The sequence below is a fragment of the Cynocephalus volans genome, chromosome 10 (genome assembly GCF_027409185.1).
Source record: "Cynocephalus volans isolate mCynVol1 chromosome 10, mCynVol1.pri, whole genome shotgun sequence".
In the NCBI taxonomy this organism is placed as follows: Eukaryota; Metazoa; Chordata; class Mammalia; order Dermoptera; family Cynocephalidae; genus Cynocephalus; species Cynocephalus volans.
The window spans coordinates 18483039-18503455 of NC_084469.1; the positions used below are offsets into that span (position 1 = coordinate 18483039).

The 20417-nt window shown below is 31.6% G+C and overlaps 1 protein-coding gene across 8 annotated transcripts in view; it reads right to left on the bottom strand.

The window, feature by feature from the left end:
• The window catches only part of BCAS3 (BCAS3 microtubule associated cell migration factor), a 601295-nt gene that overhangs the window by 461686 nt on the left and 119192 nt on the right, over positions 1 to 20417 (bottom strand). For all 8 annotated transcript variants that reach the window (XM_063109232.1, XM_063109228.1, XM_063109233.1 and 5 more), the window contains exon 8: positions 1049 to 1156. In XM_063109232.1, coding sequence (XP_062965302.1) covers positions 1049 to 1156 — 108 coding nt within the window. The remainder of the gene's footprint in view (positions 1 to 1048; positions 1157 to 20417) is intronic.

Genomic DNA, 20417 nt, shown 5'->3' on the forward strand with positions numbered 1-20417 from the left:
ACATTTACCACCCTGGGTCTTCAGTTTTCTCAAATATAAGAGGAAATGCTGAGTATAAGACCATTCCTTAGGTTCCTTTCTGCTCTAACATTCTGTAGTTAATTCAGCATTATAGGTAGAGATCAGGTGGAATTCCAACCTAAATATTTTCTCAGCTATTTTAACAAAATAAATTTTAAAAAAGATAGTCTAGTCTCTGTTTTAGCTCTATTGTTACATTTAAAAGAGTAAAATATTTTAAAGTATTTTTTACAGTTCAGAAACATACTTTTCAAAAGTTTTGGTGAGTCCTCACAGCAAAATTACATTTTACAGTATTAACCAATAAACATATAGAAGCCTATGCATTACATATATAAAAAAGTTATATTATCTATATTAAAGGGTTTCTCAAAATAATACTTCATCTATGTTTGCTCAGATACTTTTCACTCTTTTCCATTTTGTTTTTAAATGCTGATTATACCCCATTCTACTGAAATCACATTTCCCTAATGGGTCAAAGCAAGATATGAGTAGTCACACTGATGATCTGGGGAAAAACATTGCAGAAAGTCACATTGTTGATCTGGAGAAAAACGCTGCAGAAGAACTTGAAGATGAAAAGAAAATACCTGCCACACCAAAGAGTTGAGGGTTGCTAATAATCTACACTGAAATCTGGAATACTGTTTTTCCAAGTCAAGAGAAGACCAAATGGCTTTTTACAGCTAACTACTATGTGTTGAGAGATTTTATATTACAAACTCTGCTTTCTGATCACATACTACATAGTTTATAGAGTGATCTCCCCCCAACATGCCCCATTTCTTGAACATCTTGGACCTTGATCAATTGTGCTATTAATTATTAAACACCTTTTAAAGTTTGAATATATTTATCAAGATATCCACTGGACAGATTTCAAAAGGTGTTTCCTTGTGATAGTTTTTAAAAATAAATCTAATGCAATGAAATGATACATTAATCTAATGTTAATGAAACTGATTGAGCTCTCCATGACCAGGAGGTATGTTACTTTATATAAGAAACATGAAAAAATGCTTACCGCTTGTTGCAGTGAATATCATAAATAGGTGTTTTAAACTGAATTGATTTGACCATCTCCCCTGTACGAAGTGAATATAGATCCACACAACAATAAGGCGGGCTTGTGCTAAAAGGAAAAAAAAGCCATTATTTTTAAAAAGGGTAAAGGGCAGTAAACTCGATGTTTTCTTATTAACATAATATTAAAACCCCTTATTAGTATAATATTAGTACATTGATTTGACCGTTACCCCCAAAAATAATCACAATACATTCCTTATCTTAAAAACAATCTCATTCACCAAATCAATACTATACAGAACAAAAATGATATAATTATTTCAACAGATGCAGAAAAGCATCTGATAAATTAAAAACCCAATCATGATAAGAAATATTTCCTTTATCTGATAAAGGGTATCAACCTTAAAACTAACAAACAAAAACTAGCAAACATCATATCCAATCATAAGTTATTGAAAGATACGACCCTAATATCAGGAACTAGATAAAAACGTTCATTATCATCACTCTCTCCAACACAATATGGAAGATTCTGTGCATAAGTCAGGAAAAGTAATCACTACAGGGTACTTCAAAAAGTTCATAAGATTTACATTTGTATATTATCTTTTAATTCTATTTTTCCATGAACTTATTGAAGTAACCTCCTATAAGGAAGAAATAAAGCTGTCATTATTTGCTGAAAACCTGATTATATAAGTATAAAACCAAATAATATAAATCTGTAAGTAGAAATATATATACAGACAATCCCACAATGAAAACAACCCATTAGAATTAACAGGTAGATTTACCAAGGTCACTAGATACAAGGTTAATATACAAATATCACCTGTATTTTTTATAAATTAAGAACAAACAATCAGAGAGTAAACTTCAAAACAATATTATATATCATATACAGTGGCATTAAAAATGTCAACACACCAGACAGCTGCCAAAAAAATTAAAATAAAAAAATTAAATATCAAAAATCAAATATCTTGGAATAAATCTAAGGAAAGATTTATAACATATAAGAAAGAATAAAATAGTTTTTTAAAAAAAAACCTAAATGAATGAAAGTAAATACCATACCCTGAAAGACTTTCTAAATTGACACAGTTAAAACCTCTTCAAAAATCTACCAGAAATGAAACCTCATTCTAAAATATATATGGAAATGCAAAATGCATATGGAAATGCATTCCGAACAATAAGACTCATTGTAAAAGGTACAGTAAATAAGACACTGTGTTCTTGACACAAAGACACATGAAGAAATCAGTGCTTCCATCTTAAGAAAATAGGAAAGAAAGATCAAGTTAAATCAAATGAAAGCAGAATGAAAAATTTAATAAAAATACAATAAGAAACCAAAGAAATAAAATAGAGGTAATCTTATAACACCAAGGTCAGGGTTCAGATACCCGTACCAGCCAGCTATAATAATAATAATAATAATAATAAAAGTAATCAGTAATCAACAAGGGGGAAAAAAAATCAGTAAAACTAAAACCTAATTCTTTGAAAAGTTAATAAAATTGATCTAGTCAGTGTTCAATAAAAAATAAAAAAGAGACAAGCCATATAAGAAAGGAAATGTAGGGCCGACCCTGTGGCACACTCGGGAGAGTGCGGCACTGGGAGCGCAGCAGTGCTCCTGCCGTGGGTTTGGATCCTATGTGCGGTGCGGCCACTGGCTGAGTGCGGTACGGCCAGTCACAAAAAGACAAAAAAAAAAGAAAAAAAAGAAAAAGAAAGGAAATGTAATACTCAGATGATATGAATAAATTCATTAAAACATACAAATTGCTAAAACAAATCTAAAAAGCAACAGATCATTTGAATAGCCCAGTATCTATAAGGAAATTGTATGTAACTTCTTGCAAAAAAAATCCTCAAAAATGCCTCCACTTGTAAATTCTAACAATAATTCAAACAAAAAAATTATACCCATCATACACTAACTCTCTCAGAAGGTAGAAGAGTCACTTCTCAACTTATTTTATGAGGTGAGTAGCACCTATCCCAAAGCTAAATAAATGCCTCACAAGAAAAGAAATAATAGATACACCTGTACTCATATATCCGTATGTCTCATGAATATACACCCAAAACTCCTTAAAGAATATTAATAAATCAGGGCTGGCAAGTTAGCTCAGTTGGTTAGAAAGTAGTGTTTATAACACCAAGGTCAAGGATTCAGATCCCCATACTAGCCAGCTGCCAAAAAAAAAAAAAGATAAAATAAAATATTAGCAAATTGAATCCAGCAATACAAAACCAAATGTAGTTTATCCCAAGAATGCAAGGTTGGTTTACTACAGAATATCAATTAAGGTAATTCACCACATTAATAGAAAAAAGAAGGAAACCATTATGATTATTACTGCATTAGAAAGATGCAAATACAGCATGAAATTAGGAATAAAAATGCAACACCTTTTCATGATAAAAACACTCAAACTACAACTAGAAGAGAATATCAACCTGATAAAGTGCATCTATAAAAAATATACAGATGTAAGAGTAAACACTTTCCCTGCAAAGTCAGGAACAAAGCAAAGCTGCCTGCTTTTACCACTATTATTCAACACTGTATAGAAGGTCTTAGCTAGTGAAATAAGGACAAATTAAAAAATTTAAAGCATACAGACAGTAAAGGCCGAAATAAAAGTCTTTATTCACAGATATAGTAACATCACATAGAAAATCTCATAGAATCTCTAAAAAAGCAACTAGAACTAGCAGTTCAGCAAGGTTGCAGAATTCAAGGTCTATACATGCAATCATGTTTTCATACAGAAATAAACAATTTGAAACAGAAATTTTTATAACACCATGTAAATATGAAATACTTATGTGCAAGTCTAACAGAATACATGCACGATTTGCATTCTGAAAACTACAAAATGCAGATGAAAGCAATCAAAGACCGAATATACCATGTTATCAGATTGGGAGGTATAATATTTTTAAGATGTCAAGTATCCCAAAATTGATCTACATATTCAATAATCACAATCAGAATCCTAACAGTCCTTTTTGAAGACAATCACAAGCTCACTCTAAAATCTTTATGAAATTTACATATAACAGTTCTTACATACGTGCATACATGACTTACATGCATGAGACTTATAAAGCTACAACAATGATCAGGATAGTATGGTACTCATGTAAGTATAGACACAGATATCAAGGAAACAGAACAGAGAGTCCAGAAATAAACTCATACTTGTATGGCAAATTGATTTTCATCAAAGATGGTCTTTGGAACAAATGGTGCTAAAAGAATCAGATATTTGTATGGAAAAAATTAAACCACCCCTACGTTATACACAAAAATTAACTCAAACTTGATTACACATCTAAAACTTTAATAGTCCAAACTATACAATGTCTAGAACAAAATATAAGAGAGATATCTTTGTAACTCGTTTCTTAAACAGAAACACACATACATACACACATGAAAACAGTTATAACTGACAAAGCATAATTCCTCAAAATTTGAATTTTTTCTCTTTAGCAGGTAAAAATAAGAAAATGAAAAAGCCATCTTCACATTGTGAGGAAATATTTGCAAAACAAACATCTGACAAAGGGTTTGTGTCCAAAATATAAAACGTATTCTTATAACTCAATAATGATGCATGCAACACATTAAAAAAAAATGGCCATAATATTTAAAAAGATACTTCACCAAAAAAGATATACAGATAACAACTATGCACATGAAAAGATGTTCAACATCACTAGTTATCAGGGAAATGCAAGTTAAAGCCACTAAGGGATATCAAGGAACTCACCAGAATGACTAAAATTTTTAAAAACTGATAATACAAAGTAGTACCAAGAATGTAAAGTAATTAAAACTCTCACACATTACTTTTGGTAATGGAAAAAGGTACAGTCACTTTGAAAAATAGTTTACCAGTTTCTTAAAAAATTAAGCATCTCTCCATTCCCATATATCATAACTAGGTATTTTATTATTTATAATAACAAAAACTAGAAACAATTAAATGCCCATCGACAGGTCATACAATGGAATACTAAGCAATTTTTTAAAAATTACCTAAAAAACAATAAAGATGAATCTCAAAACCATGATGCAGTGGGGGTTAGGGGGTGGGGGGAGTGGAGAAGGCCATACATAAAAGTCTACATCCTGTATGAGTCTCTTTCTATGGAAAGCTAAAAGCATCAAACTATAATTGCAGAAAGCAGATCAGTGGTTGCCAAGGGACAGGTATGAGAGGTATAGAATGCAAAATGGCATGAGAAACTTCTTTGGTGTGATGGAAATGTTGCCATATCGTTATTATGATGGAAGTTAACACAACTGTGAAAAACTGGAGGTGGGAGAACCTTGTAAAAGCCTGAACTTCAATCTCTAAAATTGACTCAATGCAAAAATTCTTTTCTTAGTATTCCCAACAAATTAATCCAGTCCTCTGCTGATAAGGAATGAGTTAATAATGAAAGAAATCTAACATTTTGTCTGACCAACTAGGAAGAAAAAACAGCCTGTCACCTTCAATTAGGAGCTCATTATGGGTACAACACACTAGATACTGGAATTCTGATCACTTCACTGGCATCACCCATACAATGTCACAACTGAGATTCTTCCTGCAAAAACCCTTCAATAGAAATAGACAAAACAAATGCTATGAAGGCTCGGTTTACAGCTAACTGAACAAGATATGGCAGAACTAAAAACTCTGTTTATGTACAGGGGAAAAAAAAAAACCCTCTCATTCAATGACTAATAAAGATAATTCTCTAAAATAAGAGTCTTCACAAATTCACACATTCACAAAGGAGTCAGCATGCTTCCTGCCAATAACACAGTTGTGTGCATGCCCGACATATCCTTTTGTTCTCTCTTTTCTCTTTTGAAAAGCCTTGACCATTTCCACGGGACACAGAAAGACAACCTTAATTTTCCTCATGGGCAGGCTGATGAGAGAGCTTTCCATAAAATAATCAGCATGTATGCCCCACAACATGTTATACTAAAATACACAGACATGAAACAAGCTTTCCTTTCTCCTCTATTATACGCCACACAAAAGGTGTAGAAAAATGTGCCACAAGAAAGTTTTATAGAGAATACACTCTTCATCTGATTTCTAGAGCTCAAATAGATTAGCATTTTTAAAGGTTTATGTTTGACATTTAAACACAGTACTATGACTTCACATTAAAGACAAACCTAATAGTTTAAAGGGGGAAAAGTTCCTAGAAGAAATTTTGAAAGCCAAGTTTAGAATGTAACTGAATCTATTGTAAGCAAACACCAGAGGCTGTAGAAAAAGCAGGAGTGATGCATTTTTTATTATTAAATGGTTGTTTAAAAACTTGTAAATTGTGCCTAGGCACCTATGCCTTTCCATACATATATATCAAAATACATAGTAAAGGTATTTGTACTTTTCATGATAGGTATAAAACAGAAATGAATGAAAATTCTACCTAACTGAACTTTTCTTTATCTAAGTAACTTGTTTTATAGGGAGTTACTGAGCACGTGTGTTGAAATTTGACATAGACCTATAAAGTAATTTATTAAGACTCTATTAAGGAAAAAAACATCTTCATTCTGATGTTTTACATTAGCCAAAGGTATAGAATTTAAACTCATTTCAGTGAAAGGGGTTGATTGCAACTATACAAAAAATGCTTCATTTACTGAAAATGAAAATGTTAAATTAAGCAATTATGAACTATAAAACAAAATATTTACTAGATTTCTTAAAAGGAAAAATATTTAAAATATAAATATACAAGACAAACATCAACAAGAAACTACTAAACATTTTCATCTAAACAAATCTATACTTCTAGAACACACTAGACAAACTAAAATAATTATACTTACCTACAACATTTTAAAATTCTCAATAATCATATATGTCTTATTCAGGCCTAAATTCTGAAATTCAGGTTAAATTCTGAAAATGTATCAACCTATTCCTCACACAATTTCTCCCTCTTTCTCCCTTTAATAAATAACTAGAGGTGGAGTCTCATTATAACCTATATAATAAAATACTGAGCCATAGGCATTTTCTATAAAAGGCAATTGTAAATAGTACCATTAAGTAATTATCCCAGGAGTATTAGAAATATTAAGTGACTTAGACACAGCCTTTTTATAAGAAGGTAAATAAGCACGGATATCTCATGAAAGATATTATACAGATGCATGATTAGCCATAAGGGAAATACAAAACCAGTAAGAGATACCACTACACACCTATAAAAATTGATAAAAACTTAAAATTAGTGACAATAAATGCTGGTAAAAATGAGGAGAAACAAAATCACGCACACATTGCTGGTGGAAATATAAAATAGAGCAGTAGTCACCCAGCCAAACAGTTTAGCAGTTTCTTATAAAACTATACCTGCAACTAGAAAATGAACATCCCAAGTGAGAAGGTAAGATAACAAGAAATCTCACAGAAAACGAATGAGTATAATATTCCATTTTTATGAATATACCACAGTTTGATAATCCACTGACTTACCAAAGGGCATCTTAATTGCTCCAGATTTTAGCTGTAATAAATAAAACTGCTATGGCACATTCATGTCCAGTTTCATGTCACTGTATCCATAGTTTTGCCTTTTCCAGAATATCATATATTTGGAATAACAGTATATAATAGCATTTTCAGATTGGCTTTTTTCACTGAGTATTATGCATTCAAGGTTATTCCATGCGTTTTCATGGCTTAATACATAATTTCTTTTTAGCACTGAATAATATTCCATCATCTGGATGTACTAGCATTTACCTATTGAAGGACATCTTGGTTGCACTGAAGTTTTGGCAACTATGAATAAAGCTGCTACGCACATCCCTATGCAGGTTTTTGTGGGGACATAAGTTTCCATTCATTGGGGTAAATACCAAGGAAGGCAACTGATTGAGTTTATGGTATGAGTATGTTTACTTTTGTAAAAAATTGACAAATTGGGACCCCCTTACCAGCCAGCCACCAAAGGAAAAAAGAAAGAAATGAACAAATTGTATCCTAAAGTACCTGTATGATTTTGCAATCCCACCAACAATAAATGTGCATTCCTGCTGCTCCACATCTTTGTCAGCATTTGGTGTTGTCAACGTTTTCAATTTTAGTCCTTCTAAATTGTGGTATTTAATTGTTATTTTGATTTGCAATTCACTGATAATACATAATGCTAAGGATATTTTCATATGTATATTTGCCATGTGTGTATCTTCTTTGGTGAGATGGCTGTTCGGGTCTTTTGCCTGTTTTTTAATAGGGTTGTTCATTTTCTTATTGTTGAGTTTTAAGAATTCTTTGTATGTTTTAGGTAAAAGTCTTTTATCAGACAGGTCTTCTACAACTATTTTCTTCCAGTCTGCAGCTTGTCTTCTCATAATTTCAAAAACATCTTTAACAGAGCAGAAGTGTTTAATTTTAATAAAGTTCAACTTATCGATTTTTTATTTTATAAATTGTGCTTTTGTTGTTCTGTCTAAGAACTTATCACCAAACCCAAAGTTACCTAGATTTTCTCCTATTTCATCTTCTAGGACTTTGGACATTTCACATGAACTTTAGAATTAGTACATATTCACAAAATAACTTGCTGGTACTTTGATAGGAACTGCATTAATTGTGTAGATCAAGTTGGGAAAAAACAACATGGTAATATTCAGTCTTCCTATCCATATACATGTAATCTCTATTTATTTGTACCTTCTTTAATTTCATGCATCAACATTTTTTGTTTACTCACACAGATCTTTCATTAGTGTTATATCAAAATATTATTTATTTATTTTGCTAATAAAAATATTGTTCAGTCCTGTACAGGCCAGCCACAAAAAAAAAAGAAAAAACAAAAAAACAAAAAATATTATTCAGCAATAAAGTAAAATGAGCTACCAAGCTGCAAAACAACAGAGAAATCTTAAATGCATATGACTAAGTGAAAGAAGCCAGCCAAAAAAGACTACATACTACATGGATTCTAAATATATGATACAGAAAAGGCAAACTAGGGAGACAGTAAAAAGATCAGTGGTTGCCAAGGATTGATAGAAGGAAAGGAGGCTAGAGGGAAGAATAGGCAGAGTACAGGGGATATACAGCACATGAAAACTATTCCATATTTTACTATAATGGTGGATACATAGCACTATACATTTCTCAAAAGCCATAGAATATACAACTCAAGGAGCGAACCCTAATATAAATTATGAACACTAGTTGCATAAATATCAGTTCCTCAATTGTAATAAGTATAAGAGGGTACTTGAAAACATTCATGGAAAGATTTGTATTATCTTTTAATTCTATTTTTCCATGAACTTGTTGAAGTGCCCTCATACTAGACACACTGATGTAACATGTTAATGACAGTGGGAAACATGCATGTGGAAAACTAAGGGGACATATGGGAACACTGTACTTCATGCTCAGTTTCTCCATACACCTAAAACTCCTCAAAAAAACAAAGTTTATTAACTTTAAAAGTAATAAAAAAATAAAATTTCACTAAAATTTTATTTTGTCCTTCCAATCTGTATACCTTAAATTTTCTTATCTTATTACATGAGCTAGTACCTCCACTAGGAATACTGAAAGTTGACATCCTTGCATTCTTCCTGATCTTACCAGGAATGCATGTAGTCTTTAACCATTAAGTATGATGTTAGTTGTAGATATTCTTTATGAAACTGAGGAAGTTTCCCGAGTTTTCATCATAAATGGGTGTTGAGTTTTGCTGAAATCAAACAAGTGGTTTTGAGGATACTGACGAACTAATTATAAAGTTTATATGGAAAGGCCAAAGACTCAAAATAGCCAACACAATATTGAAGGAGAAGTGAGTCAGAAAGCTGACATTACGTGACATCCAAGACTTAGTATAAAGATACAATAATCAAGAAAGTGTGGAATTGGAGAAAGAATAGAGAAATAAATAAAAGAAACACAATAGAGAATCCAGAAATGGACCTACACAAATATAGACAACTGATCTTTGACAAAGGCAATAATTCAATAGAGAAAGGACAGTCTTTTCTACAGATAGTACTGAAACAATTAGACTTCCACAAGCAAAAAAAAAATGCTAGATCTTTTTCTGAGCCACGTGGCTCCCAAACTGAGCAATGGCTGGTGTCAGTGTGATCAATCCAGTCCATGTTGCATGTTAGAATGTTGGCCAGTTCATCTTTGCCCAGAATGTGAGGCAGCCATGCTTGGTCATGTGGTAAGAAAATTAGCTGCAGAGAAATTAAATACCCCATGGAATTACATTTATTTGAAAAGTACTTCAAAAGGAAAATCAGTTCATGCAAATGACTCATTAAATCCTTACCACAACTTCAACTAGAATATCTGTTAAAAGCAGTACTAAATGCCACTTCCTGCTAAACCTGAGCTACAAGCTGGAACTGTAGATTCTTCTGAGATAAAATCTCTCCATGAACTTTTTTTTTAATATTGAGAGATGTGAACCTATGTATTACATTTAAAAATATATATCTGGAGAAAATTCAGCTCCATTTTCTTAATAAGGATAAAGAAAACAGACCATGCTCAAGCGAAAAATAAATACCCAACCAAGTCCTTTACTCTCCTTTCCTTCCTCCGCCAAAAAAAAAAAAAAAGCAATATTGAAAATAGGAAGTGTACAGGAAGTTGTAAATACAATAGTTCACAGTGAACTGAAGCACAGAACATTTCCAGAAAAGAGGAAATGAATAAAGAAATGAAAAGGAAGATAACAGACAAAAAGAAATATAGAGATTCAATTATGAAATTACATTACTGAAAACCATGCTTCAAGACTGCAATCAATCCTTACCTGATAGTTTCCTGTCTGCCAGCTCCCCAAATCACTAGGCCAACTCCTTGAAATGCATCTTGTGTGTGTGTGAGTGTGTGTGCGTGTACCTAAGTGTGTTATACACTGATATATTGGGGAATAGAGAATACAAGGCTTATACCTACAGCCAAACACTTGTTCAAAGAAAAATTGCAAGGATGCTAGGAATCTAGGCTCAGAGAAAGCAGGATGCGGGGGCTGGCTGGTTAGCTCACCTGGTAGAGTGTGGTGCTGATAACACCAAGGTCAAGGGTTCAGATCGCCTAACTGGTCATCCGACAAAAAAAAAAAAAAAAAAAAGAAAGAAAGAAAGAAAAGAAAAAAGGTGAAAGCTAAGGTAGAGTTGTAGATGGAGTCGCTACACATTCAAGGACTGTCCCTGCTCAGAGCCAATCTGCAAACACCAGAGTACTCTTTTATTCTTTGTGGCTCCTGCTGTTTGAAAAAACTTCTGTCATGTCACTGGCAGATGGCTAACATAAGAGAGATTTCAGTATTCACACGTGACAACAAACACAGTCTTTGGGAAAAAAAGACTTGGAAAAAAAAGTTTGGAAAAGTCGCTGAACAATGGATAGTTGTACACCTCAACAGCAAACCCAGATGAGGGGAGAGAATCTGATGTCCACAGTTGCCACATTACGATAGTCAAAATATCACCATTCAATAAAAAATTATAAAGCATACAAAGGAAAAGGAAAGTATATTCCATTCACAGAATAAAACTAAATAAAGAGAAGCTATCACTGGGGAAACCCAGATATCATACTTACTTCACAAAAACTTTAAATCAACTGTCTTAAAAATGTTAAAAGAAACTACAGACAAAGAACTAAAGAAAACCAGAGGAACAATAAATGAACAAATTGTTAATATCAATAAACAGCTAGAAATTATAAAAAAGGAACCAAATAGAGATTCTGGAAATGCATAGTACAATAATTGAAAGGGGAAATTAGAAAATACTTTGAGACAAATGAAATCTTATACACAGTATACCAAAATACATGGGATGTAGCAGAAGCAGTGTTCATAGAGATATTCATAGCTACAAATGCCAACATTAAAGAAGAACTCAAATCAATAATCTAATTTTATACCTTCGGGAACTAGAAAATGAAGTCCAAACTAAACCTTACGCAAGCAGAAGAAAAGAAATAGTAAAGATTGCAGCATATATAAAATAAAGACTATAAAAACAACAGAAAGAATCAACAAAAATTGACTAGCTAGATATAAAGAGAAGATGCAAATAACTAATATCAGAAGTGAAAATGGGTACGTTACCACTGACCTAACAGAAATTTTACAAAGAAATAAAAAATATATCAACAGATAAATAACCTAAATGAAATGAACAAATTTCTAGGAAAAACACAAATTATCAAAACTGATTCAAGACGAAACAGAAAATCTAGACAGACATATAGCAAGTAAAGAAACTGAATTAATATTCAAAAACCTCCCAAAAAGAAAAGTACAGGATTAGTCACTTCACTAGTGAATTCTACAAAAGACACAGTGGAATTAGTACCAAATTCTTCTCAAACCCTTCCAAAGAATTGAAGATAGAGAATGTTTCCTAACTCATTCTGTGAGGTCACCATACCAAAGTGAGAAAAATACACCACAAGAATAGAAAACTACAGACCAAAGCTGACCAGTTAAATCACTTGGTTAGAGCATGGTGCTACTAACACCAAGGTCAAATGTTTGGATACCCTTACAGGCCAGCTGCCAAAAAAAACACACAAACAACCAAAAAGAAAAAAAGAAAAAACAACAAAAAAAGAAAGAAATAGAAAATGGCAGGCCAATATCCCTTATGAATACAGATGGAAAAATGCTCCACAACACACTACTAGCAAACTAAATCCAATAACATATTAAAAGGATTATACACCATGACCATGTGAGATTTATCCCAGGAATACAAGAGTACTTCATAATAATATCAACAATCAATGTAACACACCACATTAATACCTAAGGGGGGAAAACCATATGATTATCTCAATTAATGGCAGAAAAATCATTTGCTAAAATTCAACATTTTGTCATAATAAAAACTCATAAGAAACTAGAAATAGAAGGAAATTTCCAAACATGATAAAGGGCTATGAGAAACCCACAGTTAACATCATACTCAGTAATGAAAGACAGAAAGCCTTCCCCCAAGATCAACTCAAGGATGCCCATTTTCAAGGATGCCCATTATTATTCAATATTGTACTGAAAGATCTAGCTAAAGCAATTAGGCAGTAAAAATAAATAAAAGGCATCCAAATTGGAAAACAGAAGTAAAATTATCTCCATTTATAGATGACATGATCCTATATATAGAAAATCCCAAAGAATCCACAGAAAAGAACTAGAACTGATAAATTCAACAAAGATCATCATGCAAAACCCAGCAATGAACAGTCCAAAAGGCAAATTAAGAAAACAGTTAGTCCATTCACAATAGCAATACAATCTCTACCAAAATTCCAATGGCCTTTTTATCAGAAATGAGAAAGCCAATTCTAAAAGTAAATGGAATTGAAAAGGCCCCAAATAACCAAAACTTAAGAATAAAGTTGGAGGACTCACATTTCCCAATTTCAAAACTTACAACAAAGCTATAGTAATCAAAACATCATGATACTGGAATAACATTAGACATACAGACCAATGGAATAGAATTCATAGTTCAGAAATAAATCCATATACCTAGAATGAATTAATTTTTGAAAAAGGTACCAAGTCCACTCAGTGGTGAAAGAACAGTCTTCAACAAATTATGCTGGGAAAGTGAATAACCACATGCAAAAAAATGAAGTGGACCCCACCCTCCAACTCAAAATGGTTATCATTACCTAAACATAAGAGCCAATCTGAATGATAATATGGTGATACCATTAAACAAGACAGGAAGTCAGTATGGGCACCTGTGTCAATACTCATACATTCAACCAACAGCCTTACATAGCCATGTTATTTACTATAAAGGCCCAACCTTTAGTTAGACCAGAGGAGTTCCTGATCCAAAGACAAGCAATTCACAGGTTGGCATGAAGTATAAAATTCTACTCATATAGAGACAGAGTACGGCATCTAAAAATAAATAGAAAAACTAAAATTTTTCATATAACTATATTGGGAAGACAGACAATTATAGGTGATGATGTTATATCCTAACATCTCACAATATCATAGAAGGAATTTATCTAAAATAGTTAAATAAATAGCAATGAAATTATATTGTGCAATATGGAAGTAAACAATGAACCAAAAAGGTCAAAATTAGGTCTCAAAATGATAGAAGAGAACTATTTTCTTTTATATTTTCATTAATTTATTCATTCAATAAATTTATAATAGTTGTACACTCTGTGCCAAGCACGATGAACAAAACAGGCCAAAATCTTTCCCTCACTGAACATATTCTAGTAGGTGAATACAAACAGAACACATAAATAAGTAAGATAATTGAAGGTTAGGGATTGATAAATAATATGCATAAAGAAAAGAACACAGTAAAGAAAAGAGGTAAGTGCAGGGGATAAAGCGATATGCATCACTACCCATACATAGAGCCATATGAAGATGAGCAAGTAAAATTGGTTTTTTTTTGAAAGACTGATACAAACCTATAAAACATGTACAATCCATAATGATGGTCATAAAGTAGATAAATGGCAGAATGGCTGTGAGTGTAGGGAGAAGAGCAAGAGGACATACCTTCCCAAGAGTACAGATATGGGATATCTTCTTAACATCAAGGAAGGGGAATGCACACAATGATCTTTAGATTCAGTGAAATCCCAAAGACCCAGAATAATTTTTTAATGGATATATAATAACATTTAAGTAAGACTGCTTTTTTAATAACTATATTTAAAGACAGGATTAAATTTCATTTATATAAGCTATATTAATGTATCAAATTAATTTCCTTTCTTAAAGAAGTATACTAAAAGAATTCAATAAATTTTGATTATTTAAATAAGTTTTTTAATGTTAGCAATACAATCTATTTTGAAACAAATCTAACTAAATGGGCTTCCATTGTTCTACTTCTTCTGTAACATACCAACATTTTTCTTATCCTAACACTTTTACTGAGACAATAGAGACACTTTCCAAATAATAAAATGAAGAAGCTCCTGAGCATTGAGCAATTTAAATTGAATGTTACTTAAATTTTCATAACTTATATCAGCAATTTGTTCTTAATTAATTGAGGTTAACCAGTTAAGAGATTTAACCAAAAGTAGACAACCACATCATTTGGTTGAGTGATCTGGAGAATTCTCAACCCATAACTTCAGAATCTTTTTATACACAAATACTACTATACATGTTGTAAATATGGGGAAACATTCCAACAGTCTGTTTCAGATCTAACAATTACTATTTAAGGAGAAAATCAAGAATGCAGTGAGGCCTAGTCAAATGGACCACTAAAAGAAGCCAAAACATGAATAGGTCAAAAGATAGAAATTAAACAAGATTTTCATGTATGTGTAATTATGAATTCCTGTGTAATTATATCTTTCACTGGTAGACTCAATAATCCATTTTTTTTGTCATAAACTAGAATTTTAGCAACTACAAACAGAGGAATGAGCTAGGTGCCCTGGGCTTTTTGTGAAGACTAAGTGTAATGCTGAATACTTTTGCATTTTTTAAAAATTATAATGCATGAGAGAAAGAAGATAACCTCACACTGTATCTTTGAAATGTGAATATCTCCTGAAAACAGTTTATTAGATAGATGCAAAAGGATCTTTCATGGGTGATGGACAACAAGAGTTAAAAATAATATAATACTGAATTCAATTCACAAAGTCAACTTTTTATAAATCTCTAACAAAAATATTTAAAGTAACAGTATGTTTTTTCCTTTACATTCATGTATATAATTAGAATCATAGCTATTTCCTAACCTGGACAATGTTTTCAAAATAGGTGTTTGGTTGTTTTTTTTTTTTTAATGCAATACAGTGAACATCACTTTAAAGCAATGTGAAATATGGCTTTTATGATTCCAAAATTCTAAACATTAATACCATTTTCCTTTAGAAAGACTTTTACTATTTTCATTTATGATACTTAACAGATTGAAACAAAATTAGGAAAAACGGAACAAAGTATTTGAGAAAGTGACATTTTCCAAGAATGTGCATGTATAAGTGAAACACAAAATAGCAAAGACATTTAAAATCTACCCCACAAATTGCAAGAAGCATGGAAACACTTATTTCTAAATGGGAAAAAGCTGCATGACCTTCAACATGTTTCTAAATCTAATCCTTTAAATACAAGAGGAAAATTTTTGATAGTATTACATTATTTGTATTTTTATTCAGTTCCTAAAGAACAAAAGCCAGTCAGAATTGTTTTTTATTAAGTAATTGAAAAGAAAAAGCGAAGAAAATGGAAACTTAACCATATTAAAAGCTAAATTTGTGATTAGCCTAGTTAATAATAACTTAATTCTGCATTTTTCTTCTGTAGAGTTCTAAATAAACACATGATAATTAAACCTTCCAACATGGTGACAATTTGCTTTGTACCCCATGAATATTCATAAGCAATAAAAAAAAATTTTTTCTAATAAATAAATAAATAAATAAATCTTCCAACATTCCCACAACTTGAGAGAGTGGTATTAATGACTGATTACACAGGGGGAGGTAACCAGGCATGTGTTCACACAAAAATAGAAGGTAATGTTAGAACTGGGTTTGGAACCAGACATTCTTCTTCAATAGAGACTTCACATACTAAATAAAAAGAAGCCAAAGACATAACATATTATACTTTTTTTTTAAAGTTTCTATTTGTAATTAAACATGAAGATGAGTTAGAAATACTCTACTTTCAAAGAGCTTTCAAAATAATTAGCTGATTTTGGTAAAAGGATTCAAAAATTAAAGTGTAATACAAGGAAATATGCTTAATATTCCTCAATGAAATACAAATGCAACGAAAATTCAAATTATAGATGAGATTAAAGGAATGGTCTGTCAGTTTAATTTGTTCATGCATATATATACACATAATGTAGTATATGCATAATAAAATACATACATAATTTATTTATTTATATGATACTATTTTCTACCTTGCCTATACACTCTTCCTCCACTAAAAACCATACATAAATACAGCAGTGATTAATATATCACTTGAAATTTCATTTAGGAAAAATTTTCAAAAATGTCTGCGTATAGTGGAAGTCAGTAAACCATGCCCCAAATCCAGGCCCCACTGCTGTGTTTGTAAATAAAGTATTATTAAAACACAGCCACACCATTCATCTCCTTATTGTCTTTGGGTTGAGTAGTTGCCACAGAGACCTTATGGTCCACCAAACTTAAAATATTTCCAATCCTGAAGAAGAAAGTTTGTTGACCTCAGATCTATAGCTTTTTATTTCAAGTGAATCTGGGCTCCTTTTTACTATCTTTCCCAGGGATCTTACAGGATCTGCTCTAGTTGCTGTGGGGGAAATTAGGTTTCCCCCTAATTTTCTTCCTCTTATTAAGGTTCCTGAAAGCCAGGAACTTTAAAATAATATATCTTAGAACTGCCCATTCTGAGTCAATTTTGCCTGGTACACACTGTGCTACTTCATTATATCAATTGGAGACTTTTTATTTCTGTAAAACTTTTTTAACTCACTATTTAAATATTTCCTCCATTGCATTATTTTGTTGTTCTTATTTGGAAACTAAGCACATATTGTAATTTTGTTCCCATTTTGTTAACTCTTTCATTCTATTCTGTTTTCTACCTATTCTTCCATGCCTTGAATTTCATAATCAATTCTGTGATAAATTTGTAGGGTTTTTCTTTCATTCAAATCTAAACAGATCAATTATTTACAAAGTTACAGTTATATAGGAAGAATAAGTTCTGGTGCTCCAGGGTGACAACAGCTAATAATACTGCATTGTATATTCTAAGATAGCCAGAAAAGAGAATCTTGAATGCTTTAACCAAAAAGAAATTATCAATGTTTAGGTGATAGATATGCTAACTATTCTGAGTAGATCATTATACAATATATGCATATAATGAAACAAAAAAATATACCCCATAAACATGTACAATAAAAAAATTAGTGTTTTTTAAGCTCTAACAAATTAGATAATTACTCCACTATGTACTTTTAATGATATTTCATTCTCTTATATTGTCAAGTTTGTTGCCAACTCCTTCTATTTCTTCAAATTTTTCACTGCAAAAAAATTAAAAATAATAAATAAGCAGATAAACTATTTTGATGTCTCCTAAGCAAGGTTCCACTAAATATAAGGTTGAAGCATAATCATATGACAATACAGCAAAAGTTAACATAATGTACAAGTCTGTCATCTTTTCAAGAATCATCTTCCTTAAGTTAAAACCCAGGATTGGGCTGGCCAGTTAGCTCAGCTGATTAGAGTGGGGCCTGGTAATACCAAGGTCAAGGGTTTGATTCCCCATACCAGCCAGCTACCAGAAACAAAACAAAAAACAAAAACTGGATCTACCTCCACAAAACAGATAAATCAACAAATATCAAAAAGAATTAGCAAATTTTAAAATGACTCAACTGGTTCTAATTAGACTACTGAAGTACAAATGAAACATATTTCAATTACTTTCCTATATAACCTGATCTAACGTGAAATAGTACATAACTAGGTTTAGATTACCGTAACTAAAACCCTGACACACAGGAAATATTTTACGTTTTGTAATTTTGATGTTATTAAAAGGGCGTGACCCCATCTAAGAGTATCACATGATAGCTCATAGTTCAATATATGTGTGAGATATTTGTAACTAACGTAATGATTAATGAAAAATTCCAACATTTCTAAGGGCAATGACAATAGAGCTCAAACCAAACAGTAAGTTTGTTCTAACCAAAAAAACAACCTCCCAGGATATTTCCATGTTTGCTTGTTTTTTATTATATGGAGATATGAAAACACTCTCTTAATGAAGGAATACAAACAACGGCACTAAACAAATCTAGTTCATGTCATCTGTACATTTTTCAGACTTATAAGCCCTTTTACAACTATAAACTTCCATAGGACAGAGACTAAGTCTTGTTCAATATTGTATGTTAAACATAGTACTACTTTTTAAAAGAATTAGTTAAGAATTAAGAGAAGAATTAAAAGAATTAATTAATATTAACTACTTGTGAAAAGAATTACCTACTCTGCATGATACTATAATGGTGGTTACATGTCATTATACATTTGTCCAAACCTATAGAATGTACAACACCAAGAATTAGCCCTAATGTGCACTACAGACTTTGGGTGATAATGAGATGTCAATGTAGGTTCACCAACTGTAACAAATGAGCCACTCTATGATGGTAGAGGCTATGCATCTGTCGGGGCAGGAGGTATATGGGAAATCTCTGTGCCTTCCACTCAATTTGGTTGTGATCCTAAGACTGCTCTAAGAAATCTCTTTTTAAAAAATCTATTGAAAGGTCTATTTAAAAAAAAAAAAAAATCTAAATGAACAAATGTATTCAAGAATGATACTTGGCAAAATTCCATTTCTGAAACAAACATCCTAAAATGTTAGACATTCTACCTTTTGTGAAGCTTACTTTTCTATTATGTCCTATGTCTGCTGCTGTCGGATAATCTCTACACACTGTACTTTCATCAAGAGAACCATGAATATTGTGCATTTGATAAATACCAGTCATTGTTATAAGGTCTTTTCATGTATTATTCCATTTAACCCCTATAATAATCCTTTCATGTAGGTAAAATTTTATAAAGGAAGGCTTTTCTTTAAACATTTGATTCATTTCTCAAAATAAAAAAGAAACACTTTAATCTTTAATGTTCAGCAATAAAATGTCAAGGAAAAATGTTTCTACCAACAGCAAAGATTTTCATTGCTGAATATGTAATATTTAAGATGCTGGTATTCATTTACTGGTTGGTTAGGAAAGCTACTTCTAGACACAGAAGAAAACCCATTTAAACGATTGAAGTTGCAACCTTGACTTTATTAGCATCAGATTTCCAAATAACCAAAGAGGAAACTAACAAATCAGTCTCTGGTATTCATGCACTAGATGTTATAATTAGCCATAATTATAACAGTTATAATTCTGGAAGATATATGAGTTTAAAGAGTTTAAACAGTCTATTAGAAAGTTTATTATACCTTCCTATTTTATTATTTCTGGTAGGAAAAAAGGAAACGACTGGCAGAGGAATTCAGAATAGAGGCAAAACAGACAAGTTTAAAATTAAAAATTAAAATTTTACTTAGTAATTAAGAAATTCATCATAAAGTTCCCCTAAAAATCAATAGTTAATTTTGAGTCATGATATTGTAAATGACCTTTGACAACTAACAGAATATACTAAGGAAAATTCATAAGCTACTTATGGTAAAAGCAATAGCACCAAAAAAAGAAGCAAAATCTTGCTTGGATTTATTTCCCTAAAAGCAAGATAACTTAAAACTGCTTATCA